The following is a 20,114-nucleotide window of genomic DNA, read 5'->3' as shown; positions in this document are numbered from 1 at the left end:
AGTATATCAAAACAACAATATGCCATACATACCCTGCATGTAGAAACATGTATGAGATAAACCTCCAAGCTTCCAGGCGGCGTTTGGGATTATATATAAGAGGAGATTTCCATGGAACTGGGGTGTATGGCCCAACATTCCCCAAATTCAAGGCATAGTACACAAAAACACCAACCTACAATATCAAATGGGTCTGAAAGGTTGCATTCAAATCATAAAAAAAACTCTTAAACTACAAAGCTTTGATAAAAATTACCTATGAGCAACAAATGGAAAGGTTTTACTGCCACTTCTTTGGGTATGTATATGACTTTCAAATGAGATTACCATGAATGAAAATCCTAAGGTAGAGTTTTAGTGAGAGCTTGCTAACCGAAACAGTTAAAGTTTGCACATATCAATTCCCACTTCCATTAAATGGAAATTCTGAAAAAATATATTTCCCTTTAATACTTCACACATTTTGTCATCAAACATAACCAAGAATTTGCAGAGGTTCTAACCAAGCTCTCATAAAAAATACAGTTCTACATTGTCCATACAGTGAGATGCTATCAACAAGATACTGTTCTTCAGAGGTATTTACTAAGAGCAAACTACTCTAAAGGTTTACAGTTACAGTATTATTATTATTAATTATTATTATATATTAATATATATATTATTATTAATTATTATATATATATATATATATATATATATATATATATATATATATATATATATATATATATATATATATATATATATATATATATATATATATATTTATTTATAAGCTTGTTGGTGCAGACTACACGCACTGGAACCCAGGACTACTGTCTCCCCTACCCTTAAAATCCCTACCTACCCTGCCCCACCCACGGTGGACAAACAGGTTTGCCGGGGGGGTGGATGCCCCTTACCTACCCCACCCTACCCAGTGTGGACAAACCAGTTTGTAGGGGGGGGGTGGCTATGTCATGTCCCCCCTACTGTCACCCTGGGGAAGGACAAATAAGATCATATCCTCTTGGATTTAATTATTATAGGCAGGCTAAATATATATTAACCCTTAAACGCCGAGCCTCTATTTACAAAAGTGTCTGTTGTATGCCGGCGGCGTTCGGGAGTTAAGTGCCGAAGCGGAAAAAAAGTTTTTTTCAAAAAATCACAGCACGTTTAGTTCATTTTTGGGTCCTTTTTTAGTCATTGCCTGAAGTTTAGTATGCAACCATCAGAAATGAAAAAAAATATCATTATCATATATAAATATTGGAATATATGACAGCGCAAAAAAATATTTCATATATAATTGTATACAAATTGTGCTGTGAGCAAAACGGTTAAAGCTAATGAGTTATTTTTTTTGTTTTATTGTACACTAAATTGCAATGATTTTGGTATATATCAAATTGTAAAATGATCAAAGCAACACATAGAAAATATTATCACAAAATGATGCATGAATTCGTAACGCGCGGACATAAAAATTTTTTTTCTAAAATTCACCATAAATCGAAATATTGTGCTAGAGACTTCCCGTTTGTTGCAAAATGAAGGTAATTGATTGAATATTACTAGACTGTAAGTGTTTCAGCTTACAATTACAGTTTTCGACCATTTCGGTCGAGTTGACCGAAGGTCGAATTTTTTCTATTTATCGTGATTTATATGAAAATATTTCAAAACTGATAAAAGCTACAACCATAAGTTATTTTTTGTTGTATTCTACATGATATTTCGCACATTTTCATGTATAACACTTTATGTAAGGCCTAATATAAAATGGTGCGAAAATTACAACAAGGTGACTAAAGAAATTCCGAGATTTTCAGCCGAGTTACCGCGCGTGGAGGTAAGGAAAAAGTTTTTTTTCAAAAATTCACCATAAATCGAAATATTGTGCTAGAGACTTCCTGTTTGTTGCCCAATGAAGGTAAATGATTGAATATTACTAGAATGTAAGAGTTTTAGCTTACAATTGTGTTTTTTCGACCATTTCGGTTGAGTCAAAGTTGACCGAAGGTTGAAATTTCAGCACTTATCGTGATTTATATGAAAATATTTCAAACTTATAAAAGCTACAACCATGAGTTTTTTTTGTATTCTACATGAAATTGCGCACATTTTCATATATAAAACTTTATGTAACGGCTAATATAAACCGGTGCAAAAACTATGACAAAGTGACGAAAGAATTTCTGAGATGCGTCGCTGATGCTCTGTAGTGCGAGAACAAAGAAATTCGCGCATGCGTGGCTGGGTAATGCTTGTAAACAAAACAACAGCGTCATCCGTGAACTCCCAGCATCCCTCAAAGCGCGTGATTTAAAATCTTTCGCAAACTAGGCCTACAGTATAACTATTTTTCCGCGAATATTTAAAATAACTTTTTGTAGTCAACGTACCATAAGTCCACTCGTCACCCGACAGACAATTTCAGTCGATGTACGATACGTCCAGTCAGTGTTTAAGGGTTAAACACACCCCCAGACCAGGCAAACCTCAAGGTTGGCCACTTAAAGAAAAAACACACCAATGGAAAGAGGATGATATGCAAATGCACATGGTGTAAAGGAAAAAAATTCAAAAAATTCTTCCACGGGAAGTTGAAAGTGACTACTTACAACCTTGTATGGGGCCTCTTTTACAACACTCGTAAAAAATATGCTAATTTTACCAAGTTATACATGTTTTTTCTAATAATTTATTTTATTTTATTTTGTAAAATTATAATTACAGCTCACAAAATATCATTATAGATAAGAACTAAAATCAGTAACAAATTCTGAGTATATTTGTTGTAAAATATTTATGAGACTTGCTGAGATGGGAAGATGCAGTAACTGATTCCCCTCTGTCCTGTGCTGAGCTACTACAGTTGCCATAAGTGATTTATTGACCACTGAAGTGCTAAATTCATCCAAATCGTATGACACATAATATCATTACTCGTATGAGTTAGCAAGTCTAGCAATCAAAACCTGATACAGATACTCTTATGATGATGCCTGTCCATTAAGGATTAATTATTTGTATGTATTTTACCAATCAAGTTGACTTTCAATTACTAAATACATAAACACTAAAACCAAGATAAATTTCTATGATCAGAATATTTACATAAATTTACCTAGTATCTATACATATAAAAATGGAAGTGTATATGTGTGTGTATGTTCCACATACGCTCTGAAACACATTGAGCAATTTCAACCAAACTTGGTATACATATGACTTACCATCTGGGAAAGAACACTGTGGGGGTAAAACATCACTGGCACCAAAGGGCAGGGTGCGAAGGGGGTGAAATGTAAAAATAACCCAAAATGACAGATATCAGTGTCTAATCCATAGTTTTCGAGGTAGCTGAGATGAATAGTGACATTCCCAAATGCCCTTTAGGTCCAAATTCAGCCCCGATAACAAGGGGGGTTGAAAAGGGGGTCGGGATGGGCAACATGTAAGGTGTGACATGTAAAAATAACCCAAAACGACAGATATTTAGTGTCTGATCCATAGTTTTCAAGGTCACTGAGATGAATAGTGACACTCCTGATGCCCTTTATGCCCAAATTCAGCCCCCGATAAGAAGGGAGTGGGAAGGGGTGACGTGAAAATAATAGAAAACGACAGATATTAGCATCTAATCCATAGTTTTCATAGCATCTAATCCATAGTTTTCATGGTTGCTGAGGTGAATAGTGACACTCTCGATGCCCTTTAAGTCAAATTCAGCCCCGATAGGGAGGGAGGTGGGAAGGGGGTGATGTAAAAATAACGGAAAACAACAGATACAAATGACCGAAAACAACAGATGTTAGTGTATAATCCATAGTTTTTGAGGTCGCGGAGATGAATAGTGACACTCCCGATGCCCTTTAAGTCCAAGTTCAGCCTAGGAAGGGGAGTGTGAGAAGGGGGTGGGAAGGGGTGACATGTAAAAATAACCTAAAACTACAGATATTAGTGTCTAATCCATAGTTTTGAGATCACTGAGATGGATAGTGACACTCCCAATTCCCTTTAAGCCCAAATTCAGCCCTGATATGAAGGGGGTGACATGTAAAAATAAGCAAAAATGACAGACATTAGTGTCTAACCTATAGTTTTTGAGGTTGCTGGGATGAACAGTGACACTCCTGGTGCCCTTTAAGTCCAAGTTCAGCACCGATAGGAAGGGGGTATAAGAAGGAGTGGGAAGGGGCAACATGTAAAAGTTAACCATAAACAACTTTTATTAGTGTCTAATCCATAGTTTTTGAGGTCGCTGAGATGCATAATGACCCTTCCGATGCCTTTTAAGTCCAAGTTCAGCCCCGATAGGAAGGGGGTGAGAAGGGGATTATATGTAAAATAAACGAAAACAACACATAGTGGTGTCTAATCCATAGTTCTTGAGATCGCAGAGATGAATAGTGACACTCCTGATGCCCTTCGAGTTCAGCCCGATAGGAAGGGGGGTGAGAAGGGGTGGGAAGGGGATGACATGTAAAAATAACCGAAACCAACAGATATTGGTGTCTAATCCATAGTTTTCGAGGTCACTGAGATGAATAGTGACACTCCTGATGCCCTCAAGTCCAAGTTCAGCCCCGACAGGAAGGGGGTGACATGTAAAAATAACCAAAAACAACAGATATTGTTGTCTAATCCACAGTTTTCGAGGTTGTTGAGATGAATAGTAACAATCCCGATGCCCTTTAAGTCATAGTCCAGCTCCAATAGGAAGGGGGGTGGGAAGGTGGTTAAATATACAAATAACCAAAAACTAATGATATTAGTGTATAATCCATATTTTCGGGGTCACTGAGGTGAATAGTAACACTCCCAATGCCTTTTAATTCCAAATTCAGCCCGAATAGGAAGGGGGTTGAGAAGATTTTCGAAAAATAAAATGTAAGAAATGACAGATATTAGTGTCTAATCTATAGTTTTTGAGGTTGGTGGGATGAATAGAGACACTTCCAATGCCCTTTAAGTCCAAGTTCAGCCCCGATAGGAATGGGGGGTGAGAAGTGGTGAAATATACAGTCAACCCTCGTTCAAGACGGACTAATGGGGGGACCAGGGTGTTCATCTTAGCCGATAGTCCAGTTTAACCTGCAATATCTATATATATACCTACAAATACCTATAAATACACTGTATTTAATTATTTTTGTAGATTATGGATAATAAACCAATGTAGAAACATTTCAATCAAAGCTCATGGTAAAAGATGAAAAATGAAGAATAAAACATGATGAAAATTATAGAATTCAGCCACATATGTAGATAACTAGGCAGAGACATGAATGCATAACTGTCAAGTAAAATGAAGTGGAGTCTCCAAAATGAAGAGTAAGATTTTTTTCCTTTTTTCGTGTTTTTTTTTTATTTTAATTATTTATTCATTATAGTTTATTATTACATATATATATTAATACTGTTCAATAAATGTGAGATGATTAAGATCATCAGTAATAAAACTGCAGGACAATTTAGACCATAAGTTCACTAACACATTTTGTTTTCAACAAAAACATTCCGTAAAACGCAAAAATATACATGATCAAAATTATTGTAATTCAACTTGTGAATTTTAACGATAAGTAAGACTATACAATACATTTCATCATATCGATCGTGGAGAGGGTTGTTTTATTTTGTTACTGACGTCGTCATTAGTTTGCAGTCGTAACTCTGAGAACGGTCCGGGAATAGGATTCGCAAGTTGATGACGCATCACCGCAACAGACTGTTGTGGGATTTTTCATACCACTATATTAGAGTTAAAATTATTGTTGAATTCATATTTTCATGAAGAAATAATTATATAAAGCAAATTATTGAGTAATTTTTGCCATCAGCAGTCAAATAATCATGATCCATGGCAACGTTCAAACTTAGTGCCGTCACGACATGTCTATAAATAGAACAGAAGTAGAGGGCTGTCATTGGCTAGCAGATTTCCATGGCAACCAGCCAGCCAATCAAGTTTTAGCTGTATTCTGTCTGAGAAAGAACTTTTGCTCAGAGAAGCTGACGAAGACATAAGTGCGTGTGTTTTGATTACAAAACGTAGTTTTTAATAGTGTATGTATTTTACTGGTTACATGAATAGAATGAATTCCTTCTTATTACTTTGAGTGCAAAATTGTTGGTTCAGAGATTCTTCAGCAACAAATATATAAAAATTTTTTTTGCTTCAGAAGATATTTACTAAAGCTGCCCGGACATACCTTTAAAACAAAATTCTTCTCTTTCATCTCTCGAGGATAGAATTAGCCTGCACAGAGGGAACTGAGGGAACTGGCATCTCTCTCTCTCTCTCTCTCTCTCTCTCTCTCTCTCTCTCTCTCTCTCTCTCTCTCTCTCTCTCTCTCTCTCTCTCTCTCTCTCATTTCCCAGGTAAACACAGCTCGAATTACGCTGCGTAGAGGGAATTGGCAATTCTCTCTCTCTATGTCAATTGACAATTGCATAACACCTACCAGTCGGGCAGCAGATAGGTAAAACTGTTAATGCTCAGTGATTGGCTAAGATACTTCCTACCATTCCAAACAATAGCGTTTCTTAATGACAGTATGTACCGTGCACAAGTTAAATTGGTTACAAGTTAAAAGCATTTCAGTTCAGTACAGTATAAATACAGAACAGTATATATAAAATAAAAATATAAGTGAAAGTTTTTTATTTACCTTTGGTAAATAAAAAGAAAAACGGTACACAACGAGCAGATGAACAGTAACTATCTTAAATCGTGGTCGAACATTATGTATTTTAAATCGGCTGACCCTCTTCAGTGTCCGTCTTATCTGATGTCCGGGTTAATGAGGTCAGGCTTAACGAGGGTCAACTGTATGTCAAAAATGCTGGGCAATGTAACTGAAGCAACTATCTCAACAGGAAAGGGAGAGTGAGAGGGAGAGGAAGTGAGAGAGAAAGAGTTTATCGGTTCTCACTCAGAGTTTTCCCGGGCAGTGCCAGGTTGGTCAGCTAGTATCTAATAAAACTACCATAAACATTTCTACCAAATCTCAATTCAACCATCCACTTGCTCTAATTTTCCCTTGTCACCTTCTTACTATAAAACAACCCAATAATTATTACCTGGATCTTTCCTATATCTGATAGTGTTCATTATCTCTGCTGCATTAATCATGTATTATCCTTCTCCATTCAACAAAGCCAGTCTCACTAACTTGTATCACTCACACTTAAAATGATCTCACAGACTGCCCCGTTCCCCCATGATACCTCATCTACCATTCATTCTTCAGTATATCACAGTGTAAACATGCAATTGTCACTCTTCCAGAACTTAACTTTCATTTATACTGTGATGACCTATTTTATCATAATACATTAAATTTTCTGTGTGCATCATCGCTGATTTTCTTTAGTTTCAATTAATTTTTTAATACAGTAATTCAATAGCATTTTTTTATTGCATGGGGAATGTCTAGACATCTGCCATTCTCAGTGTTATAGAAGGAATATCCCACTTTTTAATATTTTGGTACTGTTAATTTCAGATTTGTATTTTTGTTCACTTTTGGGTAATGTTTCACCTTGTTTGGCAGGAATCTTAACTTAAGGCTCGGAATGCATTCATTGTGCAAAAGTATCCTGCTTAGCCTTGTGATATAGCTGTCCAAACATGTCCTTGTTCTCACAATGACTGTTGACTCTGGTTCCCTCCTAGCATGTGTAGTTTTTGCTTCACAATTTGCTTTTGTGTATTAACTGTGAATGAACCATTTTTGAAATTAGTAGTTATTTTTATTTTTGGTGTGGGAAAAACTTGTGGTTTTTCATAAGTTAACCCTTAAACGCCGACTGGATGTATCATACGTCGACTAAAATTGTCTGTTGGGTGCTGAGTAGGCGCACCGCACGTCGACTACAAAAATTTCAACCTTCGGTCAACTTTTTGACTCGACCGAAATGGTCGAAAAACGCAATTGTAAGCTAAAACTCTTACATTCTAGTAATATTCAATCATTTACCTTCATTTTGCAACAAATTGGAAGTCTCTAGCACAATATTTCGATTTATGGTGAATTTTTTTAAAAATTTTTTCTTACGCCCACGCTGTAACTCGGCCGAAAAATTTCAGAAATTCTTTTTGGTCATTTTGTCGTAGTTTTTGCACTGTTTTATATTAGTCGTTACATAAAGTTTTATATATGAAAATGTTCGCAATTTCATGTAAAGTACAACAAAATACAAGCCATGGTTGTAGCTTTTATCAGTTTGGAAATATTTTCATATAAATCACGATAAATGCCAAAATTTCAACCTTCGGTCAAATTTGACTTGACCGAAATGGTAAAAAAACGCAATTGTAAGCTAAAACTCTTACATTTTAGTAATATTCAATCATTTACCTTCATTTTGCAACAAATTGGAAGTCTCTAGCACAATATTTTGATTTATGATGAATTTTGAAAAAATTTTTCCTCACGTCGCGCCAGAAATTCTTTTCACACGTTGTTGTAATGTTTGCACCGTTTTATATTAGTCGTTACATAAAGTTTTATATATGGAAATGTGCGCAATTTCATGTAGAATACAACAGAAAATAACTCATGGTTGTAGCTTTTATCAGTTTTGAAATATTTTCATATAAATCACGATAACTGCCAAAATTTCAACCTTCAGTCAACTTTAACTCGACCGAAATGGTAAAAAACGCAATTATAAGCTAAAAATCTTACATTCTAGTAATATTCAATCATGTACCTTCATTTTGCAACAAACTGGAAGTCTCTAGCACAATATTTCGATTTATGGTGAATTTCTGAAAAAAAAAACTTTTCCTTACGTTTTTTAGCGTGGTAACTCGGCCAAACATCTCAGAAATTCTTTTCATCACGTTGTCATAATGTTTGCATCGTTTACATTAGTCATTACATAAACTTTTATATATGAAAATGTGCGCAATTTCATGTAGAATACAACAGAAAATAACTCATGGTTGTACCTTTTATCAGTTTTGAAATATTTTCACATAAATCATGATAACTGCCGAAATTTCAACCTTCGGTCAACTTTAACTCGACCGAAATGGTCGAAAAACGCAATTGTAAGCTAAATCTCTTAAATTCTAGTAATATTCAATCATTTACCTTCATTTTGCAATAAATTGGAAGTCTCTAGCACAATATTTTGATTTATGGTGAATTTTTTAAAAAAACATTTTCCTTACGTCCGCGCGGTAACTCGGCCGAACATCTCGGAAATTCTTTCGTCACATTGTCGTAATGTTTGCACCGTTTTATATTAGTCGTTACATAAAGTTTTATATATGAAAATGTGCGCAATTTCATGTACAATACAACAGAAAATAACTCATGGTTGTAGCTTTTATCAGTTTTGAAATATTTTCATATAAATCACGATAAATAGAAAAAATTCGACCTTCGGTCAACTTTACCTCGACCGAAATGGTCGAAAACTGCAATTGTAAGCTAAAACACTTACAGTCTAGTAATATTCAATCAATTAGCTTAATTTTTCAACAAACGGGAAGTCTCTAGCACAATATTTCAATTTATGGTGAATTTTTGAAAAAAAAAAAATTTTTTTATGCCCATGATTCTAATTCATGCATCATTTTGTGATAATATTTTCTCTGTGTTGCTTTGATCGTTTTACAATTTATTATATACCAAAATCATCGCAATTTAGTGTACAATACAAAGAAAAAAAAGTAACCCGTTAGCTTTAACCGTTTTGCTCACAGCGTGATTTGTATAAAATTATGTATGAAAATTTTTTTTTGCGCTGTCATATATTTCAATATTTATATATGATAATGATATTATTTTTCATTTCTTATGGTTGCATACTAAACTTCAGGGAATGACAAAAAAGGAGCAAAAATGAACTCTTAATCTTAAAACTAAGCGTGCTGTGATTTTTTGAAAAAACTTTTTTCCGCTTGGCGCTAACTCCCGAATGCCGCCGCATACGGGAGACATTTTTGTAAATAGAGGCTCGGCGTTAGAGGGTTAAGTAAGGGGTGCTGAAGTACTGCATACTTATTTAACAATGTTTTGTTTACCAGTGCCATTTGCCACACACCAGTGTAAAGCACGGTTTACACACTACGATAAATTGTTATCGTAGCGTGTAAACCGTGCTTAACACCTGTGATTCTTTATATCTTTCCCTAATAAGGGCATTCTATCAAGGTCAGAAATGTTCCCCTCAATAGGTCTGCCAAATGTGTGGGACATGGTCAGTTGGTTAGTAGTTCATTTCACCAAGAAAAGGTCCTGTAAGCAGAATTCTATGCCTTCAGGGCCTCCTTATTGAACTAATCAGCTTTTAAGGATCTCTTTGGCTTGCTTTAAGCTCGGGTCCTTCAGGAGTTAAACCTCATTGCCTAAAAAGTCCCAATTACACAGCTTTGCTGCAAAATCCAAAAGGCCATGTACAGTGCTGTTTAAAACTGGTGCCATGCCATACACTTAAAGAAACTTTGGTGGGCTGGTTACTTAACTTGAAAATGACCTTATTATAGGCTGGTATATTCCACCTCACAAAATACCAACCACGCAATATATTAGTTTCTGTTATGACTCTGAAGAACAAATTAAAAAGTTTCTCACAGCCAAGCCGGCAGTAAGAAACTCATGATGCTTTTCATGATTTTTATGTTTTAAATCACAATATAAGACTAAGTTCCTCATAATTCAGGAATTTTTTGCATCACAGTATATAAAAATAATAGCAGCAAGGCCCTCTATTAATTTAATTCCCTCAAAAGTGTGAGTTTTCCAAAACAACTGCAATTCCAAAATGTTTTTGCTAATGTGTTGGTTAAGAGAATGTGACATTTTGCTTTATTGGTGTTTAAAGACTATATATAAAATAGTAATAAAAGCAGTTCCTGTTATTCAAAAAATGTGTCCTGTTACTGTGTAAATAGAAAAAGATACTTGCAAAGCACTGCATGGGTGAACTTCAGTCAAAAGTGTTAGCCCAGCGGATTGAGATAATTAACATGAAAACATTATGACAAGTATATTATTGAGCAGTCCATGTTTGAGCAAGTAATATTTTTCATGAAGCCAGAATATACATGGGAATATCTTAAGTTTATTTTATGCACTAGCATTAAAAAGAGAAAAACATATACCTGTACGCATAACAGCACCTCAACTTAGTGGATTTCATTTTATCAGATACATTTTATTGTACCTAGCAGAATAATCCAGTAAATGAACTAGGAATAGAGGATCCTGGAGTGATTGTAACTGAAACCTGCCTGTCTATCCCTGGAATCACAGCTTCTTCAATTCTAGGGTAATTTAACCTGTTATGCCCCACTGTAACTCTCTCCCACTCATTTGACGAGTTAGCGTGTGTTTCTCTAGCCCATAATTAGACCGCATTTCACATCAAAATGCCATATTTTATGTCTAGTGTAAAATCACTACACAGAAACATGGCTGAGCTATTCTTTGGCTGTGTGTTTCAGGTGCTACATTTTCTGCTACATTTTCTCTTTCTATGAATGAATCTATAATCAAATTACTGCCAGGTTTTGGTTTAATGCTAAAAAATATGCTTACTTATACAAGGATTTTTTTCTTTGTAGGCCTCAGTAGTTATTTTGTTCAGGTAGAATAAAAGGACATTTTTACACTGACAAAGATTCCAAATGCCTTTGAAAGATGAAATCCATTTTAGACAAGTGGGGTAATCTTCACCAAAGCTACGATGAATTAATTATCCAAGCACATTTGGATAAATTCGATGCAAGTGGGCCCAACTGGCAACCAGAACCAACATCCAAGTAAAGACCTGTGGCACAAAGGAGAGAAAGGCTGTGAGCTTGCTGCTTTACAGGGAAATTTTTGGAATACACCTGTACATATAAAATGGTACTTGTTAGTGAGCATCTTCAGCCTGATGATGACAGTGAGTTTAAATTCTCGATGAACTTGAGAATGAAGGTCACGTCTACATCTGGAAAGAGGTTTGTTGAATGCAAAGGTTACGATATATAGGTATAATGCAGGTCAACTGTCAACCCTAGAGGTATCAATTTCAGTTCTGCGGAATGGTCCAAAGTATGGTATTTCTCACCAAATATGTTGGAACACTGGGGAAATCGAGACTTACTCATGACTTTATCATACTGTAGGTCAGGAAGTGCTACAGTTTCTACCAGATTTATGACAAGATCTACAAGTAGCCTAGTTGTAATAAGGTAAGTGCTGTAATCTGAATACCTCTATGACTGGAATCAAGACTAGCACAGCATTTGATAAGCATTGTTGCATTATCAGACCCAAGTGATGTTTGAAATAAAGGGAAGAGAATACTGTGTTTATGATACTTGGATCACCTAGGATATTAACACTTATATAGAGGGCAATACCGTAGAATAGTAAAATACTGTATGATAAAAATTAAGGATGAACAGCGAGGGAAAAAATCCAAAATCAGCCAGCAACAGCTGTAAGAAAACTGATTTAGCAATAGATAATGCACAAGAAACAGCATGGAAAATTGAGTGGAAAGAATTCCCCCACAAAATAAAACAACCTCTCCTATCTGTTTCAAGCTGTTAACAAGTTAGTTCTAAATTATCTTTTAAGTGTCTAGAAGCTATGGGCTGTAAAGTCCTTAGTTCAGATATTCACCTGTATCATAATTGCGAAAACAACAATAGGTTATCAACAAAGAAGAGAAAGCCACAATGAAGGCTAGGAAGAAAAAGTACTTGAAAGCACTGGGCAACTAACAGAGATAAAATAATGATAAGACTACACTATATGGTTCTAACCGAAAACATTCAGCAGGAGTGAGCTATCTTACTCTACTGTGGATGACTGCTAAAGTTTCAAGCTCTTGTTTGTTTTTATAGTACAAGCTTGTCAGCGCGGATATGTGTGCTGGAACCCAGGGCTGCTGTCTCCCCTACCCTCCCAATCTCCTACCTACCCTGCCCTCACCCCAGGGCAGACAAACAGGTTTGCAGGAGGAGGGTGGATGCCTCCCTTAGCCTCCCATTCCCCTACCTACCCTGCAACCACCCAGGGTGGGCAAACCAGTTTGCAGGAGGTGGGTGGCTGCATCATGTCTCCCCTACTGTCACCCGGGGGAGGACAAACAAGATCAGATCCTCTCAGATTTTATTATTACAGATATTATGCAGTCACTTGGTATTTCCCAAATAACCAATTAATATAAAAATTTATCATTATTACTCATGAGACAAAAGATGTTCCCATATAAAACAAAAAGAAATATGGGTACTAAAAACTGCTTTCCTGACTGAATCAGTTCCAAAGAATAAAATTTCAGCTTGAGAAAACCTTCAGGCAACAGAATTATTCCTTAACAGTAAAAAACATTTAACATGTATGACACAAAATTACCCCTGTATGTTTTCCCCTAATTAGCATAGTGTGCCTAAAGAAAAAGGAGGCTTCACAGAAATGCAAGAAACTGAGGCATACAGACACAACCATTATCATAAACAATAGCATATGATTTTGGAGACCAATAAGTATAAAATGTCACCCAATCTTTCCTATCAACTACAGTATAAGGTATGTAAAAAATAAAGCTAACAGACTACTGAAACCTCTTACCTCTGCGGCACAAAGAAGTGGAATGAGAAGTGGAGGAGGACAACAAGAGTATTCTGCTATATAATGCCTGTCACCATGAGATACTTGTGATCGTGGAGCAACAGAAAAGGCAGCAGCAACAAGGGCTCTACGTACAACAGATTGTGTGCCGGCATCAACTGGAACATTCACCTAAGGAAAATTTTAAAAACGTTACCACAATTAAAAACCAACAATGATTCATTTTCAAATTATTATATTTTTATAAACTTTTGTTTCAATTATACATACCATTGAGGAATATCAAAAATAGTAATAAATGGGGATACAAGTCACTCATCAATGAGCCCTACTCCTTAGGCTCTCACTGCACTATAATGAGGCATCATGGCAACACACTTGTGAATACTGTATGCAGATTATTTCACTTTGTAATTACTAACCTGACTGTCAATTCAAGACTTATTAAACTGTATACAGGTAACTGCAGGTAAGTTCTTTAACAAAAACATTAGTTAAATTTCTTAGGAACATTTAATTCAAGGGGTTACAATCCTACCAGTGGGTAAGTTCTATAACAGAAACATTAGTTAAATTTCTTTAGAAAATTTACTCTACAGGGTCACAATCATATTCTTAAAAGAGTATCATACAAAATGCCAGTGGGAAAGTTCTCTAACAGAGACATTTGTTAAATTTCTTAGGAAAATTTACTTTACGGGATCACAATCCTATTCTTAAAAGAGTATCATACAGAATGCCGGTGAGAAAGTTCTCTAACTGAAACATTAGTTTAATGTCTTAGGAAAACTTACTTTATGGAGTCACAATCCTATTCTTAAAAGAGTATCATACAGAATGCCAATAAATTAATGTATCAGAGGACCACCCTTTGAAATAAACTGGTTAAACTGTTTAATCCTGACAAAGAGCATATTTTCCAGCATATAGGAGACACTCTTTTTTTTTTTAAAAGAAGGTCAAGGAAATTTATGGTGCATTGTATATGGTGAAGGTTAAGGGAGCAAGTTTAACTTATGGACTAAGAGTGCATAACTGATTTTGGTGACAATAACGAATCTCATCCTGACAAACACAGCCCACAATGGAATATATCACCTTGCAATTTAGAAAGTTGTATTTCTAATTACTGAGGAAAAAATTATATACAATGGAACAAGAAAATTAAGTTTTGTTTTCTATTAATGACCACCATATTTTACACTTGGCAGTAATTATCACTTAAAAAAAGATACATACCCACCATCTTCTTTTACAATAGTCTAAGCACAGGTGTCTTGTATAACCAATGTGATAAACCACTAAAATCAACAGTTTTACACTACAGTTATCATGAATTAACCATTATAATTCTATTGAATGTAGCACTGCGGTTGTTAACAATAACGTTAGTAAATACAATCTGAAGTGACAATATATACCATTGTTTTTTTGTTTCATACAAATATCTAATCATATAAGTTTTACATAGTAATCCCTTGGTTATCAGTATCTGTTATTTGAAAGCCCTGAGCACCACAATTTATGTATAACAAATAAATACTATAAGAATAAAAAACTGTCCATATGGCTGGAAACTGTGCAGGTGGATAGAGGCAATGGTAACACTGTTCGGTCCTCAGCTCACTGAGAAATACATATTGTGGGGGTGGTAGGCTAGGGATGCATGTTTTGGGGGATGGGGTGGTGGGAGGACAGGTGGTTTGGGAATGCTGAAAGGGGAGGGCTGGGCAGGCCTTCGTCTACTTGAGAGGTTTTACAATGTTACTAGCTTAAAAGCACTACATCATTTAACTCATCATCACATCACTATGCTTATCACTTTTGAGTGGCTGACAAAGATATGGCATAACTATAATACATATGATAGAGGTTGCATGGATGGGTGAGCACTCGTATTCTTGTAAGCTTTTGCATTATTGGTGCAAAAGTAATACATGATTACACAATACTATGTTTATCACCTTTGAATGGCTAATAGAGATATACATCATGATAAAATCATAGGATTTTCTTTCCCTCAGTGGCCTGCCTTTGAAGATACCAGTGTACTTTGTGGTGAAGCATGCTCCACTCTTTTGTTCAGTTGTAAATCATTTCTCAGTAATCATGTATTAAATGGTTGCTGGGTGATCCTGTGATGCAATAATTCAACCAAACTCTGCTGCTTTCATGGCCGCATCTGCATTGATGCAGGTGCTGTTACTACTGTGTGTTCTGCATATCACCACCACCTCCAAGGATACCTAGGAAGGTGCTGACACTTTAGAAGCAGTTGGAAATCATGGAGAGAATTGAGGCTGGTTGGTCAATGACTCGCACATGGCAGAGTATGCTATAACACAATTTTACCATGCAGGGTATCAAGGCCACCAAAGACAAGCTAAGTAGTATGTGATGGACTCTGGGAAGACGACATCGAGGAGTGAAGCCCACAAATGATGGCTGAGGCTCACCATGATAAGAATGAATAGTTGACCTTGATCTAGTTTCATCAGCAGATGTTGGCCAAAACGCAAGTGCATGGGGTGCTGAATTGAAGGCCACAGCTACAAAGTTTGCAGGTCTGCATGGGGTTGCATACTTCAAGGCACCTGAGGGCTGGCTGTTTTGATTCAAAATTCAAAACAGATTTTCCAACATGAAGACTCATGGCAAATCTTTGGATGCTTTCAAGGAGGGAACAGAAGTAGTTTTATTTAAGTTAAATCTACAACACTAACAAAACTGGTCTATGCTGACAAGAAGGAAAAGAATTTGCCCAGTCAAAAAGTTTCCAAGCAACGTGTGTATGCTTTCTTATGTGCACATGCTTCTGGTACCTTTCACTGCAAACCAGTGGTAGTTGGATATGCAAACCAACCCCGTTCCCTGCATGGATTAATGGATACTCTACCGGTGATTTGGTATAATTTGACGAATGGCTTGGTTTACCCCCAAGATCGCTTCCAATGAGTTACATAACTATTTTTGTAATGAGGTTATCCATCATCAGACACAGGATCTTGGTAATGCCAGACATCAGGTGAAGCTTTTGCTTCTCATGGACAATGCACCTGCACCTACCACAACCCACTCACTTGGTGACGAAGGTCATATTTGACATGTTTTTGCCTCCTAATACAACCTGACTAATATAACTGATGGACCAAGGGGTTACTGTTGCACTGAAACAACTATACTGGAGGAAGTTCCTGGATGAGGCGATTTAATGACACTGTTGATTGGGCTGCATCTATGGCAACTTGCTTTTTATTTTTATTATTTTATTATCTATGTTTACATTTCTTATTCCATTTTTTTGACACTGTCCAAACTCCCGCATTTTAATCTGGCAAACCTTTCTCATTTCAGGGACAAGCAGTAGAAGGAGCAAGGCTTGGATATGCAGGGGAACAGACTCTGGAGTAGTAGTATTAAAGCAGTTTAACCAGACCACTGAGCTGACTTTCAGCTCTCATTGGGCTGACATGAAGGATTAGAATAAAATACCAGGTCTAGGCCTGAGGCCAAGCACTGGGACCCAATAGGTCATTCAGTACGATGATGAATGAATTAAAATGAAATTAAAAACTGCACATAGGCACATGTTCTCATACTGCAACACATGCACACAATAAATACAGTTACTCATGCTTCCAAACTAAAAAGGTATATTAAAATTCATAATAAGTTAATATAAAAAAAAAATTTTAATTCGACAAATGCTATACTGTAAGGGTTTTTGGGCTTTTATTATTTACATTTTTTTATTTTATTAGTAATTATTTTATTAATTTTTGTGTTTTATTAATTTGCAACAAAAAATGTAAAAGATTCTACCAAATTACTTTCATCAATTACTTCCAAAAGTTGACAGTTGCTGTTGGTCACACTTTGGACACTCACATAACATGTCTGACTGTTACTATCACCTTGCACTCTGAGCACTCAGGAGCTGGGCCACGTGGGCTGCTCATTAAGTGTCCATGTGTCAGACGAGTGTGGCCTACTGAAACGTGTCACAATTACTTGTGCATGTCTCTCTCTCTGATATGATGAACTCCATTTTTTAACACTAGGTTTTATTTATTTTAATTTATTATTTTCAGGTTCTTCATTCCATATATATTGCCATTTATTTATGATATCCATCTTTGTGTGTGTTACATAATCAGTAACAGAGATGTTCACATTTGATCTTGTCATGTGGGTTGCTTCTTTGGCTGCTTTGTCTGCATCTTCATTTCCTTTGATCCCTGCACATATTTCTATGTTTTTCCCATTATTATATAACTTATGGAGAAATAATTTAATTTGTTGTACAATATTATTTTTTTATTTGCAACTCTCAATAGCTTCTCGAGTCACTAAAAATCACAAAATTATTTTTATAGCGGATGCCATTGCACATAAGTCTGCTGTGAATACTGTAGCATTATTAGGAAGAGAGAACTGTTAAGTTTTGTCTTGGGACACTGCAGCATATCCAACTCCATACTCTGATTTAGATCCATCTGTATATATTGTGTAAAGTGGACCTTTTTGGCTTATATGCTCTTTTTGATAAATATTTCAGATGTGTACAAATTCTCATTTTATTCATTGTCCAAGGAGGAGGTGATTTTACCATTAAAGGCACTTGTATATTTATATTCAGCAACTCAATCTTCTAGCTCTAATTGGGAAAGGTGGTGGATGGTTATTTATAAATACATCTCTTAATTCAAATAATTTTTTTACTGGAGAATCAGTTGTCTGAATTCCTAAAAGCATTTTTCATTGGTACTAGCTCTCTATGTAAAGATGACTTTGGTGATAATCTGAAGGCTCCTGAGCATATTCTAAGGCCTTCATTATGAACAGGGTCTAACATTTTCAGCACTGCTTCTGATGCTGAGCCATATACTTCACTTCCACAATCAATGATAGACAATACTGTTGCTTTATACAGAACAGTAAGGCTATGTCTATTAACTCCCAAGTAGTGTTCAATAGTTTTTAATTAGGTTTAATGCTCTTTTACATTTTGATCTTACATATGTTATGTGGGCTTTCCAGTTCAAGTGAGTATCGAATACTAATCCCAAAAATTTTGCTGTTTGGCCAATTGGTTTACTAAGGTTTCTGATTTTTAAATCTATATCTTCACTTTTTCCACTTTTTATTTTTATAAAACATGACTGCCTGAGTCCTGTACTGTATATAGAGAATTTAAAGCCTACAGATGAAGCCCATTCATCTACAGTATTTTTATTATGCTTTTATTAATGATTCGTTCTGCATGTTTTATTCGAGATGCTGAATAATATATGGCAAAAGAACCTGCAAGAAAGAGAAGTGACTATTGCGCATGCGCATCCGCCCTCTTGTTTACAACCAGGCCATTAAAAGACCATGGAGCCATTATCCTTTGTTGGTCAATGCAGGATGATCCCTTGCCCAAATGCCATGCCTTTTCGTCAGGGAAGTGGGAGAGTTTTGAGGACTCAACAGTGACTACCAAAAATAGGCTTTTCCTATGTCAAAACCTGTTTTTTGATAGTGTAGTCGCTTGTTCCGTCCTCAAGGAGCTTTACATAGAAACTGACAGGTGACAAAAAAGGCTTAAGCTCTCACTTTTTAATCCCAACACCCCAAAGGAAATACAGGCAGTCCCTGGTTAATGGCAGGCTCGGTTAACAGTGATCTGGTTGTATGGGGCTGGTCTAGCGACGAAAATCGGCAATTTTCGGAGCCGATAATTGCCAATTTCCACTTATCTGTGCCAAAAATTGGGTATTGGCACCAATACATACCTAACAGAGGCGCCGATAACTGAAAATCAGCATTTTTCGGCGCCGATAAGCCCTGAAAATCGCTGAAAAAGCATAAAAAATCACAGATTTTCGGTTAGCGGCGATTTTCAGTTATCATCACACCCTCAGAACAGAACCCCCAGGATAACCAGGGACTGCCTGTAACATTTCTGGTCCAAAGTCAAGCCACAAATTTCAAGTTCCATTCTTTATTCCAAATACTCTTCAGGTTTTGTCACCAAGGAACAAGAAACTACACACGAACTTACGTTTTAGGATGTAGTTCTACAGTGGCTTACCTAAGCAGGCTGGGTTTGGTTACAGTGCTGTCGCCCCTCTCCCAGCGATAGTTAGCATATTCACCGTCAATAAGACCCCTGATTTTCTGCCGTAGCACCTAGGGGTTAAGACTAACCATGCCACCTACTGATACACAATGTAGTCGAATTTATTCGAGCATGTGGCAATAATTTAATTGATGATCACCCATGTACATTTGGAGACTTCTTTGAAAGAGACATTTCTGAAGAAGGCCAATGACATATTTACTTTCCTAACATCATGTGACCTATGAAAGGTGTGTGGATTTGCCTTTTTAATGAGAAACACTACAATCATTCTCAGCCCTTTTAAGGAGAGTGGTTAGTTTGTGCTAGGGTGTAGGAAAATAGGACTCTCTGGGATGTTGATTAACTGATTATGAAATTTAGGTCTTGAAGACCAAGTGCCAGAACCCATCAGGATCATTCAGTGC

The 20,114-nt window shown here is 36.2% G+C and overlaps 1 protein-coding gene across 1 annotated transcript in view; it reads right to left on the bottom strand.

Moving 5' to 3' along the window:
- LOC136844156 (rhomboid-related protein 1-like) overlaps positions 1-20,114 on the bottom strand; it is a 62,042-nt gene that overhangs the window by 38,247 nt on the left and 3,681 nt on the right. Inside the window, exons 3-5 of the mRNA XM_067113171.1 lie at positions 14,006-14,009; positions 13,584-13,754; positions 33-175 (exon numbers count right to left, since the gene is read on the bottom strand). Coding sequence (XP_066969272.1) covers positions 33-175; positions 13,584-13,754; positions 14,006-14,009 — 318 coding nt within the window. The remainder of the gene's footprint in view (positions 1-32; positions 176-13,583; positions 13,755-14,005; positions 14,010-20,114) is intronic.

This window comes from Macrobrachium rosenbergii, chromosome 12 (assembly GCF_040412425.1).
Source record: "Macrobrachium rosenbergii isolate ZJJX-2024 chromosome 12, ASM4041242v1, whole genome shotgun sequence".
Lineage (NCBI taxonomy): Eukaryota > Metazoa > Arthropoda > Malacostraca > Decapoda > Palaemonidae > Macrobrachium > Macrobrachium rosenbergii.
Note: the sequence above shows the minus strand (reverse complement) of the source record. Positions and strands in the feature narration are given on the sequence as shown.